The sequence below is a fragment of the Lolium rigidum genome, chromosome 5 (assembly GCF_022539505.1).
Source record: "Lolium rigidum isolate FL_2022 chromosome 5, APGP_CSIRO_Lrig_0.1, whole genome shotgun sequence".
In the NCBI taxonomy this organism is placed as follows: Eukaryota; Viridiplantae; Streptophyta; class Magnoliopsida; order Poales; family Poaceae; genus Lolium; species Lolium rigidum.
Genome location: NC_061512.1, coordinates 37,045,597 through 37,062,889, shown reverse-complemented (window position 1 = coordinate 37,062,889; position 17,293 = coordinate 37,045,597). Strand labels below are relative to the sequence as shown.

The window sequence follows — 17,293 nt, the reverse complement described above, 5'->3', positions numbered from 1 at the left end:
CTCAATGAGCTAGTGCATATATGCTTAACTAGGGACCCTAGTTTGTTTACAATACCACACATGCATCAATGTTTCCGATTAATATAGTTATAGCACGACACAAAACTATTATTAACTATTGATATATAATAATAAATACTCTTTATTATTTTCCTCTAGGGCACCATACCCAACATTTATGATTGAAGTATGATGGCATTGAACGAATACTCCGAAGAGTTGGGAGCATATAAAAAGAGTGTAGTAGAACTTACTTCTCATGGAAGCATAGATTGTGATGAAGAAAGGAGGGACTATAGTTGGAGGTGGAGTATGTGAAGTCAAGGAAGTGGGGCTCATGGATAATGGTTCAAGTTTAGGTACACATGCGTTTGTGCATGGCAGCTCAAGATTGCGAAGGTCATATTCGTCAAGGTGGAGATTATTGAATATGTGTCAATTATGTGTACGAGTAGTGCTACAGTTGGAATTGTAATTAATGAAAGGTTACATGTTGGAGCCAAGCTCTGTAATATTTCATAATATATAAAGTCACCATAGGAGCCAAAATAAACTAGATGAAAGCTACGTTAAACACAAAATATATTTTTGGGGACGGTCCGGCGCATGTGACAGGGATGTTGTTCTGGCGTGGCGTTGTAGATCTGAAGTGTCTGTATCACCTCAACAAGTTTGTTGTCGACAGTACTGTGATAGTACTTGGCAGGAGCGCCTATAAAGCATGCCCCGCAGATGTAAGCGTTCGCCGAACTGCGTTACCAAATCTCGATATCCATGCTGTGATTCCTTGTAGTCGTGTGATCGATTTGCCTCCTCGGACGTTAACAATTGAGCCTTTTGAAACTCGTCACCAGCCAGATCAATGATGATCGGCATAAGAAGAACACCATCTTGGTGCCACAAGGATCCAACGAGCACCTTCTTTATTAGGCAGATAGGCAGGCACCCACGCCGCCACCCAATCCAAACAACATATCAAAGACGAGGGGTTGAGCCGTACCGAGTCCTCCGAACCAGGCATCGTGCCGACCTTGCGGCCACAACAATCGCCAAGGTCGCCGAAGATGTCCGGGGATGTTGCAAAGCTTCGGCCAGAAATCCCACCAAGCGAGAATGTGGAGGCCCCCGCCAGCATTAGACGTGCTGGGAGATGAGAACCCCCACCACCGTCTGCCAAGAGGGACTTCTCCCACCGGGTTCCTCCGTTGGCAATGGGGAGATGCGGGGAGGAGGGGTGGGCGATAGCTAGGGTTCTATTGTAGTTGCACCCAGTGCTCCAACGCTGCTTTATTTTGCTTTCAATTTGCCATATTTTGCTTTAGCCCAGCCAATTTATGAACTGTCGATATTAGTGTGAATATGTGATTGTTTGCAAGCAACTGTCATGCTACTTGAGGTTAGTTACAAGTTAATATGATGTATTGAAGAGTACTCCTCCGTTCTATTTTAGTCTATATTCTAGAAAAAAATAGTATTGCATTTATTTGTACTACTTACATAGGTAAACAAATAATTCAAGCTACATTAAAAATAGTGACATCCAATAGATAAAGGAGGACCACTTTATTTTTCTGTGTTCTTGTTGACTAAAAGATAAATATAGAGTATTTCAAAACAAATTTTCAGCCTAAAATGCTTTCAGAACGAATGAAGTAGATAATACATCATCTGTTATGAAATAATCTAAATTCTAGGCTTAAAATGTATTCTAAAATAGTCCATATTCAAGCTTTCTTGTCAACAATAACGCTGAAAATGAAGTGATTTTGCTCTTTTTATTAGACGTTGTTATTTTCTTTGTGGCTTGAATTGGTTGTTCAAATATCTAAATAGTACTAAGAAATAGAATATTAGTTTATTTCATTTTTCTAGAATGTAGACTAAATCAGAAGTAAGGGTGTACTACCTCCGTTTTTATTTACCGTGCGTTTTGGATTTAGTCATATTCAAACTTTAACCAAAGATATAGCACAACATATCAACACCTATAATTGCATAATTACATAATATAAAAGTACATTTAAAGATGAATCTAATGGTACTAAGTTTATATTTTAGATATCAATGTTTCCTATATTCGTAGTCAATCTTTAAACATAAGGCCATAGGCCCGGCTTTATATATAAAGCCACACGGCAACCACAAGGTTCGAATAGCTTACAGACAGGTTCCTGAACTCAACACACCCAATACATAAGTCCACATAGCATCAGTTCACAGGATACAAGAAGCCACCACCCACACAACAACACATCGCTCCGAGATGCATGTAGCTTCAGCCGGCTTGTGCGTGCGTCGTCGTCTGCAGCCTCCTAACCCCTTCCATCACCACGTCCAGGAGGGATGCTCCGGTGCTCCCCCCCTAAACAAAGCTGAAGGGTTATATTTGTTTTTTTTGTGTGTGTTGGGTCCGCCGAAACCCATATGTATACCTGTCTATATTGATACAATACGTGTACGTCGCCTAAGAAAAAAAGAGGTCACATAAGCAATATCTTTATAGGACCTTTTTATTTCGACACACGCACGTGACCATAGATACGTATAAAAACGAGGTACAACACAACGCAGGCCATACGAGTCTGTACAAAACTGTACAGACGATGGATCTACACTGAAATTGCGATCGTGTCCCCATTTACAAACAAGTATAAAAAAAATCTACCATATTATTATGTTTAACGCGCCCAGAATTTTTCTAGGGGAGGAGCACCGGAGCAGAAGTGCACGTCCAGAGTCGCATGGTCCCTCGGTCTGACCAGAACCCTCCAACGCTGCATATATGAATGTATTTGGAAGAAAATATCAGCGGGGTTATTGATAAGCTTTCCTTCCATAGCTAGTTTGTTCCTAATATTCCAAAGCGCCCAGGATTGGGCCGCGAAGGTGAACCAAGCTAGCCTACGTAAGGACCCCGAGAGACTCGGACTAACGCAATGAACTGCCCAACCCCTGCCGGGTTCCAGTCACACCGCAGGAGCTCCCTAGCACCTGCCCATGCCAGCTTGGCGAGATGGCATGAGAAAAAGATATGGTTACAATCCTCCTCTTCCCCACGAAGGCGCAAGCCCCATTCGTCGGGCCATTCCTCTTAGCAACCTGCACTCCAGATGGAAGCCGGCTCCTGATGAGTTGCCACAGGAAAACTCTAATCCTAGGCGGAACCCTTGTCTTCCATACCTCTTTAAAGTGCGTCACAACCGCCCCTTGCGAGAGGCGCCCGTAGATGGTAACATTTAACTTTGATTAAACCTAAAATGCAGAGTAATTGTGAACGGAGGGAGAATGTTCCAAACAACTCAAATCAAATTTATTTCAGCAATCACAAGCTAATCATTACAATCAAAACACACACAGACATCTATTCGGTCCGAGGTACAAGCCTCCTCCTCTAGCATTTATACCGAGGAGATTGGAGTACGTACATACAGAAAGCACATTAAAAGTACATGGTTTCTACTGATACCATACTTGTAGGAAAGTAAACGTAACATTTATAAGCAGATGCACGTTACATGATCATTTCTTATACTTTGTCCCTCAAATTGATCATGCATGAACTTGCCATGAAACCACACGATCATTAATTTGAAAGATCATCTTATTTACTATCATACCTCCGCAACATTTCGTGAAGACGCTCTTCTACATCTGTCATCTCAGGCCTCTGATTGACATCGAGATTTACACATTGGTTAATCATCACTGCCAAACTATCAATAAGCTCAGGATCATCTAACTCTGCAAGTTCTTTGTCTACGAGCTCAGTCACAGATTTGTGCGTTGTATAAGTATCAAGAAAATTCCTGAGTAAACTGTTGTTGTCAGAATGTGTGGCCTTATTCCTTGTAATAAGCTCCAATAGCATGATTCCAAAACTGTAAACATCACTCTTTTTGGTCAGCAGTCCTGTTTGAAAATATACGGGATCCATATAACTCATGTCACCAATAACATGTGCAGTTTGTTGCAGATCTGTGGCAATTAACCTTGATATACCAAAATCTGAGATCTTCGGTGCAAAATCATCAGTTAAAAGTATATTGGCTGGTTTAACATCACCATGAAGGATTGTGGTATTTGCTTTCGAATGCATATAAGCTAGACCTTCCGCTGATTCTGCAGCAATTTTTAGACGGAGACCCATACTGAGAGGCATCTTCCTGGCGCCATGGAGAACATCATCCAGGCTACCATTGGGAATAAACTCATAGACCAAGATTGGAATATCAACTTCTAAGCAACAGCCTACGAGCTTGACAATGTTCCTGTGGATAACTTGAGACTGAATGATAATCTCGTTCACAAACTGGCCCTTGTCCGCCGAAGTACCATTGATGGGCTCCTTCACTGCAACTGCCTGATTACTATCCTGGATGCGCCCACTGTAAACACTACCGAAGGCCCCTTTTCCAATATATGTGCTAGTTTTCTGAATTTTCTTGATATCTTCCTTTGTGAATAGCTTTATATTATTAAGCTTTTCCAGTGTTGGTCCGCCATTCCTTTGAAATAGTTCTTTCATCTTTCTTTTCTCCTTGGCAAGAATCCAGAAGAATGCGATAACTATTATGATGAAAACACTGACTAATACCACTACCGATGCACCTGCAAAAAAACTAAAGACATTATTCCTCCAATGGATAAAAGAATGTAAGAAATACTTCTGTGATAAATTTTAATGATGCTTGATTATTAAAATTTAAATAATTCTAATATATAGTACAAGAATCATGCATAGATAGTTTATTACCATTGAATTGCGTTAGTGGCATGTACTAAAAATAGCCAGGTAGCTATGTTCAATTTTTCATGATGTATTTAACTATAAAACGCAATTTAATTTATAACAACTAGAATAGTTTGGAGTATATGTTAGCTTGGTCTAATTTGAAAATAAGATACCAACATGGATGGATCACCAATTCATTAAGGTTTAGTGGACAACTACAAGTGCAAATATAAATATGCAAAGAGGTGGAACCATTGGTAGACCCAATAAAAAAGTGGATTAGGTGTCCAAAACTGAGATCAAAATAGCAAGTACCAACGTAGTAAATGGCTCTTTAAAAATAAAGAAGCAAGTTGCAAGTGTCTTCGCCTGTTGTGCGATATATAGGTGGGTAACGAGGTCAACACCTTGTCTCAAGTTTTTTGTGTGTGGGCGAATTTGTCTCACGTTGAGTACTGCTATAGGGTTTTCTAGTTTTTTGGCTGGATAGCGGGTGTTAAAACCTATTTGGCCGAGTGTGATGTGTTCACTGGCGTGTGTCGCCGTTTGAACAAGGAGAACCGGCGCATGTCGCCGGTGCTGGAGAAGACGGTGTTTGTCATCAGAGACAAATAATATGGTGTGCGTCACTAGAGAAGAAGTTACGACGTGTGTGATGTGTGTCGCCAAAGACAAAGAAGGGACGTTCCCCGCGACAGTCGACGAGGAGCCGGTGTCATGTACGTCAGGATGGGTGGTGAAGTCGTGGCTTAGGGAGAGAATATTAGGAATAAACCACTCCTTCTATCACTCTTTGAATAAGTTGCGAGATCACTTTACAGAAAAGAATACTTGAATCCATTATCTGGAAGTGAAATGTGAAAGGACTACTCCTCCAGTTCATCTTATCAGGCACAATTTAGAGGCTCCATCTCCTGAAAATTCCACCTCTGTGTGCGACGCCTGAGGGCATCCACGTGAATGATCTTTGACTGGCTCACCCTTCAAAAGCACCCATGGATTGGCAACCAAATCGCTACCAAGAATTGGTCCTAGGGCCCGCTTTGTCAGCTTTCCATGCCTCCACCAGAAACGGCGCACTACATGTTATTTGGATGTCGGTTGGGCTATTAGAAATGGGCAACCACCTACTGCTTTTGCAAGCAATTTGGGCGCCGAGTGGGAGATTTTCACAACGCCTCGGGGGCTCCCTCCCAATATGCTTGGATCAATCTCCATATTTTTTGCTTGGAATACTAGTCTTCAACAATCATACATCTACTCCAACCATGGTGATGGGTATTAAAGAGGAAGGTCGTGCATAGATCCATGCGGGTGCAGGTGGATCGGCATTGGGCGTAGTGGGCTTTGTGGCATGGTCGTGCCTTTTTGTTCACTTTATGTGATGTGATACGAAAAGGCAGAGCTCCTACCAAAGGGGGGGTGCTGTATGCCGACCTGGTCGGCGCGGACCAGGCGCCGCACACCCCCCAGACGGGTTGTTGGGCCGGCCTAACATTCCCAGTTTTTTTTTGCTATTTCGTTTTTTCTGTTCGATTTTTCCTTTTACGTTTTTTAAAAGCTGATTCTTTATAAAACCGATTTTTAAAATCTGGAATTTTCAAATTTAGTTTTTTCTGAAATTTAAATATTTCAAAATTTGAAAAAATTTCGAATTTGTAACATTTTTTAGATTTTTTTCGAAATTTGAACAATTTTTATTTTTTGTTCAAAATTTGAAAATTTTCGGATATGAACATTTTTAAAAATTTGAACATTTTTTTATGTTTGAACGGTTTTCAGATTTGAACGGTTTTTTAGATTTGAACGGTTTTCAGATTCGAACGGTTTTTAGATTTGAACGGTTTTCAAATTTGAACGGTTTTCAAATTTGAACATTTTTGAATTTAAACATTTTTGAATTTGAACAATTTTATAAATTAAAATTTTCGAATCTAAAAAAATTTAAACGAAACAGAAAAAAGAAAAGAAAACAGAAAAAAAGAAGGAAAAACGAACTCCAACAGACTAAACAGACATAAATGGGCCTGGCCCATACCCGACCAGGGGTGTGCGGTGGCCGGTAGCCACCAACCTGGTCGGTGTATAGGTTTTTCCCTACCAAAGACCTTGTTTCTAGCTCGGGCTACATGTAGCCAGGTTTCTTTTGTTTTTCTCAAAAACTTTAAAACTATTGATTTTATAGTTATAGAAAATTTTGAAAAAAAAATACATAGACGTATAGACTGTTGGAATCTACCAATGTGTAAAGTTCCAGATTGAAATACGTTGTATTTTTCCCTCAGTAAAAATAATAAAATCTAGTGTACGGTTCATTACTATTTACCAACAATGAAATCAAAATTTCTTAATTTTGCTGGGTCCAAAAAAGAACATATTTCATTCTGAATCTTTACACATTTGTAGATTACAATATTATCTATATCAAGGTACTTTTTTTTAGATTTTTTTGACATGTCTAAACTAAATTTTTATAGATTCAAAAAACAGCCTACGTATCACCACTCTCGAGCTCCTGCCCCACTTTAACTTATTTAAAAAAAATCTCTTATTCACCTGTCCTTTATAGTTGATAGCTTTCGTCCATCAAGTTCTGCGGCCAAAAAAACTTAGATGGTACCATATGATACAATTTCCTATCTTAATTCTTTTTTATGGTAATCGTACCATTTTAGTCAAACCATGTAATACGATCTCAAATAACAAAAAAGTGACAAACGAACCTAATAAATGCAATCCACAAAGCCGAAAATAAACAGTGGACAAAATTCTAATATATTAAAATTGCAGTATAGCTACAGTGCATACCTATGGCGATCTTCTGTTTCCGTGTCAAATTTGGCACGCACGGCGCTGTGAACGGATCAACACTGTGTGTGCCCTTGCTGCATCTACAATTGTAGGAACCTTGCGTGTTGTCGCAGATTCCCCGGCAAGCATGAGGGTCGTCACACTCATTGATATCTGCATTATTTATTAACTGTAGTTAGCAGACCACTCTATTGAACTGATAGACAAAAAAAGTTTATTTTTCCATACCAACTAGTGACCGAGTTAATAAACTCAAAACCTGCATGCCGGAAAACTTTAGTCCCCGACCTAAGAGTTACGTACTAAAGATTACATGGCTAAGGTGCATGTAATAACATATGATAAAATAAGATCGTGGAAAAAATATCACCATAGAAATAGAAACAAAATTTTCACTAGCATATTAAAAAAATAAATTCTTAGAGAGTTTTAATGATGTTGATTAAAAATAAGTAATATCATAAAATCTAAAAATGGAAATTCAAATGGATTAAGCAAGACCAAGGATTTTAATTAACTCACTGATAATTCATGAGCACTCATAAATATATTTTAATGGTTATGGATGATTTGGGATGTCTCTGTGTTGTCACTAGAGTTTCTTGGTAAAGAGACATGCATGGAGTTATACATATAGGTAGGGGTGTAACATATAGGATAATTTTCACGCCGAAATAGACCCGAGTCCGTTTTAAGGTATCAATATCTGATTTTCAAAATCCGATGAATAAAGATATCCGATTTCGAAGTGATGCCCCATATACGGTACATGCTATGGTATAACAAATGGCATGTGGATATGGATTATCCTAAATTTAATTAGGATAATCTGAAGTTTTTTTAACCGAATAATCCGATTTTGAGTCACAAGTCAAGGCCAATCTCACAATGTTAGTAGTTATTACCGAATTCATTTGACGGGCATGTTTATCTCTAAATTCTATCGATGCTTGAGTTTTAGCGTAAATTGTGTATTTTTCTTAACTACACAAGATTAAAAGATTAAATATCTCTCAAGATTTTCAAGAACTATATATATCTACCGATGAGAGCATATATCCGACTATTTTAGTTTCCGTTCGAGTCCGTCCCGTTTCCGATTTGAATCTGCAGTCCGGTATATCCATATTCGAATCCGAAACCGGTTAATATTTGTTCCGAACCGAATCCGAGAAAAATTATGTGGTAAATGATATGTTATGGACGAAATCCGATCCGATCCGATTCGTTTTAAACACTACATATAGGTCAAGGCCTGCCTAACGGTTGTGGTAATCATGGACACTCTTACGGGCAGACATAATGACTTCACGTTGGACTAGGTGGAAGGACAACATACGGCAGTACTAAGCGTCCCTAGGGGATTTTCTAGCCCCCAATTTCACATTGGTTACATTATAGCAAAAAATAAAACAATTAGACCATAAGCAAAATAAAAAAGACATGTCGCCCATAAACATTGTCTGAGAACGCAGCAGAGATATCGTAGAAAACGGTTTGCACTATTGTCTGAAAACCAACTTAGTTAGAGACATCACCGGAGACCTCGTAGTAATTTTTTTATTTTGTGCTATTGTAGCAAAACCAACTTAGTAAGAGACATCGATGGATACCTTGTAGTAAAATTTTCATTTTGCGCTATGGAAAAACCGTAGAACGGTTGTAGCCAAATATTTATTCTTATGATGTAATGGTGCAAAATCAGATAACGGTTGAAGAAAAAATCCTAGTAATGCACATCTACATGACTGTTGTAGCACAATTTTCTTGTGATGATGGAAATCCATAGAATGGTTCTAACAGCGGTGATGGAGGTTGACAGCTTGCAGCATATGTGTGCGACGGAAGCCCATCGCCTGCTAGGCACAACCACGGTGGCGCCTCTCACCTCCTGCCGCAGAGAGAGCCTTCTTTGTGACCATAACCTGAGAGAGATGCGCTGAGGAAACTAGGGTCGGGGCGCCGTGGCCTCTAGGGCTCCAACCCCGGCAGCTGCGCCATGGCACTGTGAGCTTTGAGATGAGTGTTTTCTTGGGAAAGACAGTGGTAAAAAAATTTGACCCGCGGGGAAGTGCAGGGTGGGAGAAGGAAGGGAGTAGGTGGCCGTCGCCACCAAAGTGCCTCGGTTTATACATTTATTTTGATTTTCTTTTGACTTTGTAGAATTTTTTACAGAAACTTTTAATTTTTATACTAATTTTTTTGGGGTAATTCGCGTATGGAAATATTCAACTTCCGCAGTAATTTGTCGCCGGTACATCCATATTTGTATTTGCTATCTTTCTTTTTAATCTTTGAGAGTAATTTGTTAGGTATGGATGACATCTATGAAACAGATCGTTAACAACTTACTATCAATTATTTTAGGCGAATATTTTTGTGCCGGTAATTTCTCAACGACACACAAGCGTAACAATTTTACACGAATCTTCAACCTCAACCGAGTTATGTTTACAGTTAGTAGAAATATTCAACTGCTTCAGTAATTTGTCGTGTGCCAATGTCAACTACGAAACCGGCCGCTAACTACATAATAATAATAATTTTTACAAGACGCATATTTCTCCGACGGTAATTTCTAAATGGTGCATAAGCGTGATAGTTTTTACACGAATCTTCACCTAAACCGGAGTTTTGGACAATAATTAGTAGATAATTTTTCACCAATGCATAATTCTTTGGTAGTTTTCAGAAAAAAATGAAATATTTGATGTCTCTTTTACTCAGGAAAAATAATATTGTGCCCCTCTACGGTACCCTCGAAAAAATGTATACTTAATTCACCCGCAAACTCATTTAGCCGGAGAAAAAAATACTAGTATTTTCTCCTCCAGCAACTCTAGAAACAAAGATAGTCCATACTATCGCTCGAGCGGTCACATCCGACCAGAAATTTCTATTTTTAGTAACATTCAAAATTACTATTTATAGAAAAAATTCCTTTTTTCGTAAAAAAATTCTGACGAAATATACTATATAGAGAAAGTTTTGCATGCAAGCGCTAGATGACAGATTCGCTGATGTCAGCGGAATCTTTTCCAAATTTGAAAATTGAAAACGTTTTAACTTTCAAACGACAACTCCAAATTAAGATCTGCTTTCACCAATAAATTCGTCTCGACGAGATCTTCAAAACTAGCACCCATGTTAATATCTTTCGACAAACTTTTTTTTTTGCTAAAAGTTATCAACCCTTTCTATTTGAATAATCAACCCCCCGTAATTGAGTGATCAACGGTAAATGTATAAAATTATCAACCTGACGCAGGTTATTGAGAAAAAGTTCTGCATGCATGCACAAAATAGACGAATTTATTGATGTCAGCGAAATCTTTTTCCAAATTTGAAAATTCAAAACATTTTAACTTTCAAACGACAACTCCAAATTAAGATCCGCTTTCACCAATAAATTCGTCTCGACGAGATCTTGAAAACTAGCACCCATGTTAATATGTTTCGACAAACTTTTTTTGGCTAAAAGTTATCAACCATTTCTATTTGAATAATCAACCCCCGTAATTGAGTGATCAATGGTAAATGTATAAACTTATCAACCTGATGCAGGCTATTGAGAAAAAGTTCTGCTTGCATGCACAAAATAGACGAATTTGCTGATGTCAGCGAAATCTTTTCCAAATTTGAAAATTCAAAACGTTTTAACTTTCAAACGACAACTTCAAATTAAGATTCGCTTTCACCAATAAATCCGTCTCGACGAGATCTTCAAACTAGCACCCATGTTAATATGTTTTGACAAACTTTTTTTTGGCTAAAAGTTATCAATCCTTTCTATTTAAAATAATCAAACCCTCTGTATTTAAGTAATCAACGATAAATGTATAAAATTATCAACCTGGTATAGGCTATTGAGAAAAAGTTCTGCATGCATGCACAAATAGACGAATTTGCTGATGTCAGCGGAATCTTTTCCAAATTTGAAAATTCAAAATGTTTTAACTTTCAAACGACAACTCCAAATTAAGATTCGCTTTCACCAATAAATCCGTCTTGATGAGATCTTCAAAACTAGCACCAATGTTGATACGTTTCGAGAAACTTTTTTTCGGGCTAAAAGTTATCAACCCTCTCTGTTTGAATAATCAACCCTCCGTACTTGAGTGATCAATGGTAAAATGTATAAAATTATCAACCCCAAAGTTAATTTTATTTTAAACGTTTTAGCGAATCTTTTTTAGTTTAGAAGCTATCAACCCGGTGTCATGTTATTTCTCCATAGTAAATATAAATATCTGCCAACCCTAAAAATCTAACTTCATTTCGAATATTTTGGCGACTCTTTTTAGTTTACAAGTTATCAACTCGGTGCCCCGTTATTTATCAATGGTAATTATAAAAAACTACCAACCCTAAAAAAAGTATTTCATTTAAAATATTTTAGCGAACATTTTTTTATTTTACAAGCTATCAATCTGGTGCTTCGTTATTTATCAACGGTAAATATAAATAAATAATAACCCTAAAAAGTATTTCGTTTAGAATATTTTAACGACTCTCTTTTAGTTTATAAGCTATCAACCCGGTGACCTGCTATTTATCAATGGTAAATATAAATAAATATCAACCCTAAAAATTTAATTTAATTTAAAATATGTAGCGACTCTTTTTTTGTTTACAAGTTATCAACCCGGTGCCTCGTTATTTATCAACGGTAAATATAAATACCTAGCAACCCTAAAAAGTAATTTTCATTTAGAATATTTTAGCAACTTTTGGTAGCTTACAACTTAAAACAATACTTAATTTTGAGTAGCAAGTTGTAGTTCATTTGAGTTGCAAGTGGATCTTCCCACCTGTTATTTTCCCCCTTAAAACCACTGGCCCAAAAAAGGGAATTATAAAATTAATCCAAAAAACATGAATTACCGTACGAAATAACAACATAAAGGGAATTGAAAAAAAAAGAATTGTCAAAAGGGAATTGCAAATAAAGAGAATTGAAAGTATGCGTCGTGCTGAAAAAAGAGAGCCAGATGCTCTGTGCATGCATGCAGCAACTTGTGAGAGCTAGCCTCGTGCTGAAAAGTTGGCTCATTAAATGCAAACCCATGAGATACTTTATGCATGCATGCAGTGTGAACGCTCTTGGCTGTATGCAACTTGCAAATGGGAACGTGAGCTGTTAGTGTCAACACAAAGCTACATGTGAACGTAATTAAACACTACGAGACGATAAAGGGAATTGATTTCGCGCATGACGCGAGCGCTGCCGCGCAGGGAAACAGATCGCTCAAGCGATCGATTGCCAAGGAGGGAATTCGGTCCATACTCCACCTCCTATTTTATTGGGGGGAAAATAATACTGCCTTCATTATGGTGTGTCTAAACGCACTGCATTGTAGTACTGCTGGCATACTACCTATTTTAGTACCACTTTACGTTTCTTTAGTATTGCTTCTATAGTATTTTAGTAACCCAGACATTGTACTACTACTATAACCAAGAGTCTAACGGCCAAGGGCGCGGCATGTCGCCGTGGCAAACTTCCAAGTTGACTTTATGTCTATACATTTTTTTTACCCGATCCATGTTAGGAAATGTCATATCCCAAAAACATTTTGATTAATTGTTCATTTTGTTGAACTTAATTTTTTAAGGAACAATTTTTGTTTTTGTTTTTCGTATTTAACTTGCATAAAAACTTCAGGATGTTTCAACAAAAAAATTAGGAAACCTAAGTATTGCAGCTTCAACTCATCTATAATTAAATTTCGGGTTTTTAGAAAAACCAAATATTCTACTCGTGTCTGATTTGTTTCCTGATTTTTTCCAAGTGTTTGTTGGGCAGATCACTTTAAATGGGACATACAACTATATATGCCAGTACAAAAAATTCTCCATAAATATATTGCTAGTTTTAGATTTCAGAAATGACTAAATTAACTAGCTATTTAATAGTGGTGAGACTGAAAATGGAAAATCCTTATTATGGTACAAAGAAACGCTATTAAGAAAAAAACGGAATTGTAACAACCTAAGTTAGTATTATTAAGCAATATACTACATCTATATCATAAAACGAGGCATATAAATTTTATCAAATTTCAAACTTTGCTAATTTAATCAAACATATACAATAAAATGAAAGCATTTACAATATTTTATAAATATGTTATGATGGTTGATCTACTGATACTGATGGTATTCATTCTTTTGTCTAAAAAAGATGGTTAAACTTAAACACCATTGACTTTTGACTTAATCTATAGGTCTTATTTTATGAAAAAGAGGGAGTATGCTAGATGCACATGGAAGCAAAACATAAAAATGAAAAGGCCACGTAATGGAAGAGAAAACCTGTATGTAGATTGAAGATGACCTAAAATCTAGGAGTATATCTCATGTCAGCATGTTTTGAGAAAAAAGTGCTGGCCTTAAGTTGCCTGCCTATTTTGTCACAAGCTAGTTACGACGTGCTGATTTTAGAACCAATACGGTGGCAACTGTACACCTCATCGAAGAGGCTATATTTTTAGGCAACATACAATCATGCGTCCAGTTTTAAAGATTCGTCAAGATAAATTAAGCTAACTATATGTAAAGACGGATTGTAAATTGAAACCATTATTTGAGAATTAAATCACCTAGTGTTTCAAGTTTACACTAATCTTAGTGATATAAATATAGAAAAGAGCGGTCTTGCGGTAATACTTATATTCTCTAATTCGAGATAGTAAAATTTCCCCTAATTTTATCTGAAGGGAATCTTACCAGATGAGAAGTGTGGATCGGAGCTAGCAGGGTAATACTACATATAAGAGGTACTTTTGGAACCTGTTCAAGGAGGAACTTACCGGCACAACCATTTTCAATATAGGGATTGCCCTGGTAGCCGCTGCTGCAGTTGCAGATGTATCCAGGTCCATTGGTGGAGTTGAGGCAGATGCTGTTGGAGCTTTTGCAGGCGTACGCTACATTGTTCTTCGCCTCCTCACACGTGGCGCTGTCGCGGATGGCCCAATCGAGCCTCACCGGCATGAGCCGCTTGGTCTGGTGCAGGTTCATGTTGAGGTCGGCGGTTTGGAAGGTGTAGTAGCCCTTCTGCGCCACAAACGCATAATCGCAGGGGCTGAAGCTGATGGAGTCGTTAAACCCGCCGAAGATGTGCATAAAGTATAGCGTGTTGTCAATGAGGCCCGGCGGGATGTAGGCCTCGCAGCAGCCTACGCCATGGCAGACGCCGTCCACCACGCTCTGCTGGTCTCTGCAATAGTCCGTGCAGCCGATGAGCTTGTTGTAGACGTTGGCGTCGCCCACCAGGTCGCTCCAGAGGAATCCCAGGGTGTTGCAGCCGAGTACAAAGAAGGAATTCCCGGTGCTGGAGAGGCGATACACGCGCTTGTTGTTGAACGCCAGGCCGTTCGAGAGGTCGAGCGACCCGTTTGGCTGGCCAGAAGAGTCGTAGCACTGCCACCTCACAGGCAGCCATACGGTAACCTCCGCCGTCTTGATGGAGAAGTTACCAATTGCGCTGCCGAAAAAATCCATCTTGCCGGCCTTACACGCGACACTGAACCCCACCTCGCCATCGCGGAAGTCGCCGTTGCCGTTGTCGTCGACGACGCCGAATGGGTAGGGGACTTCAACGCCGCCGCAGCTGTGCGGCCCGTCGGCGACGTTCTTAGATGCAGCATCCCCCACAACTATTCCTGCTAGCAGAAAAAGCAGCGAGAACTGAAATGTTCCTGACATCACTAGGTATACTTCTCCCTCGACCGTGAAACTCACTAATTTGTGATGATTTGTTGTGATCCCAAGACAACCCTCCATGTGCTTAAATAGCATAGGATGTTGCCCCTGCCCATCCAAGTCAACTAGCACTACAAAAGTGGGGTAGGTAAATTGTGCAGCAAAATCATACCCCTTCAAGCCACCGGCCAGTCGAGCGACACGGGGAACCCTAACCACGCTACTGTCCAAACCCCCTTCCTGAGCACTCCTCCGTCGCGGCCGCTTTCCCATCGCGGTGGCGGCGCCCTTGCCTCCGAAGGTGGTGCTGGGAGAAATCGTGGTGGATGTGGCAGCGGAACGGCTCCTCTCACTGCGGTAGGGTATTGGTGGTAATGATTTTCAATGGCGGAAATTCTTATTGTGGACACATGAGCCCGGAGCGATTCACTGACAGGCGGCGTCAGCGGTACGGTTGTGATAACTAGCGGCCGTCCGGGAATAGTTCGCTACATGCATTTACATCGCGCTTCAGGAGAAACCTTCCTAGGGCCCATTAAGAAAGCCTTCTCTGACGGTCGTTATCACCGACAGTCGCTAGAACTGACAGTCCACTACTTAAAACCCGTCAGAGCCAGATGCCACTATTGCGACGTGCCAGTATTAAGTTTACACATTAAACACAACAAGGAGACATGATGAAACACACTTTAAATAATTAAAAGATTATAGATTAACCACAAGTAGAACACAGACAAATTATAATTCTCATATTCGAGCCCCCCCTCGCTCCTCATCCGAACCTTTATCCGAACCATCTACTTTGATGCATGCTTTGTTGATCTAGCCAAACGACTTCCGAAATGTCATGCCCCTCTTGTAGAAATAACATATTCCTATGTAGGAGATAAACTCCATCGATTACGTCGACTGCTTTTTCATTCATTCTGCCCACAGCCGTTAGGTATTATGACAAAAGGAACCAGCATGTTGCTCCTGAATCTACAGATAGAGAAGAGGGCACGTCTCTTTTTCTAGAAGCCGGTCTATGTTCTTATTCTTAATCGAATTCTAAAGAAACGTCAGTTTCAAATCACTTCCATTGGGCTGAGCGGGTCATATATGCCTTTTGGCTTTCACCTATGTTATGTATTCTCTCACAATCACTCCTAGCAATAAGTGAAAAGGCGGCTATCGATACTGTCCCAACACCTCCTCTTCTGTGTCTACTTCTCTAGTCGACGGTAACGGAATACAAATTATTTTTAATGAAGATCATGTACACCAAGGGGAGAGTGGTGTAATGGTCGTGCACCCATGCCATCATTTCGACCTCCGTGATTTCTGTGCAAACCACCCGCGTCCTATCGCCGTGCCGCCTCCAAATACACTAAATTTCAGTCAAATCCGCGCTATCCTCGAAGAATCCCTAAGCCAAGTATCTCGAAGGGGACACTACTCCCGTTGATTCGGCCGCCAGGCGGATTCCGACATGTCAAGAGGTATGGAGGAGAGGCACCCCGCATTCGCGTTGCCGGTTTATCGTCCCTTCAACCTCATTGAGACGCAGCCTTGAGCTCCCACAGATCGACAACGCCTCATTTGTTCCAACGGATTCCAACTGCCAGAATCACGCACGCCAAGTAACACGGAGAGGAACATCGCTCTTTCCCACGAGATCTTAAACATGCCGACTCCCAAGGTAGGTCGCCCTGACGAGCTAGTGTTTTTATATGTGTGTTGTTCTATGACTATGAATAGCTCAATTGTTTACATTGTATAGAAACTTAATTGTGAGTAATTTTTATTTGGAACCATGTAGTGTAACTAACGTCTATGTTTATATGTGTTCTGTTTTGATCAGGAACCATGTACTGAATGTCCATGTTTTATAAGTGCTATATTTTGATTGGGAACCATCTAGTGTACTGGATATCTATGTTCGTGTGTGCTCTATTACAAACAATAATAATTCATCTATGAGTTTACATTGCTCAGCTGTCCATGTTTTATAGAATATGGAGGATGCGTTTTTGCACACGGGAGCATATGCTCCCGGTTTTT

At 39.5% G+C, this 17,293-nt stretch overlaps 1 protein-coding gene across 1 annotated transcript; it reads right to left on the bottom strand.

Moving 5' to 3' along the window:
• Positions 1-3,601: 3,601 nt before the first annotated feature.
• On the bottom strand, positions 3,602-15,253 carry LOC124651697 (wall-associated receptor kinase 2-like). The gene is made up of 3 exons (XM_047190741.1): positions 14,356-15,253; positions 7,532-7,696; positions 3,602-4,587 (listed from the first exon to the last, which is right to left on the bottom strand). The coding sequence occupies exons 1-3, from the start codon at positions 15,251-15,253 to the stop codon at positions 3,602-3,604; spliced, it is 2,049 nt and encodes a 682-aa protein (XP_047046697.1).
• Between the last annotated feature and the right edge of the window lie 2,040 nt (positions 15,254-17,293).

Coding starts and splice junctions, on each gene's coding strand:
- LOC124651697 (XM_047190741.1), bottom strand. CDS start 15,253: ATGTCAGGAACATTTCAGTTCTCGCTGCTTTTTCTGCTAGCAGGAATA. Junction 7,697..14,355: donor TATTGAAAATGGTTGTGCCG/GTAAGTTCCTCC, acceptor TAAATAATGCAG/ATATCAATGAGTGTGACGAC. Junction 4,588..7,531: donor GATCGCCATAGGTATGCACT/GTAGCTATACTG, acceptor TAGTGGTATTAG/TCAGTGTTTTCATCATAATA.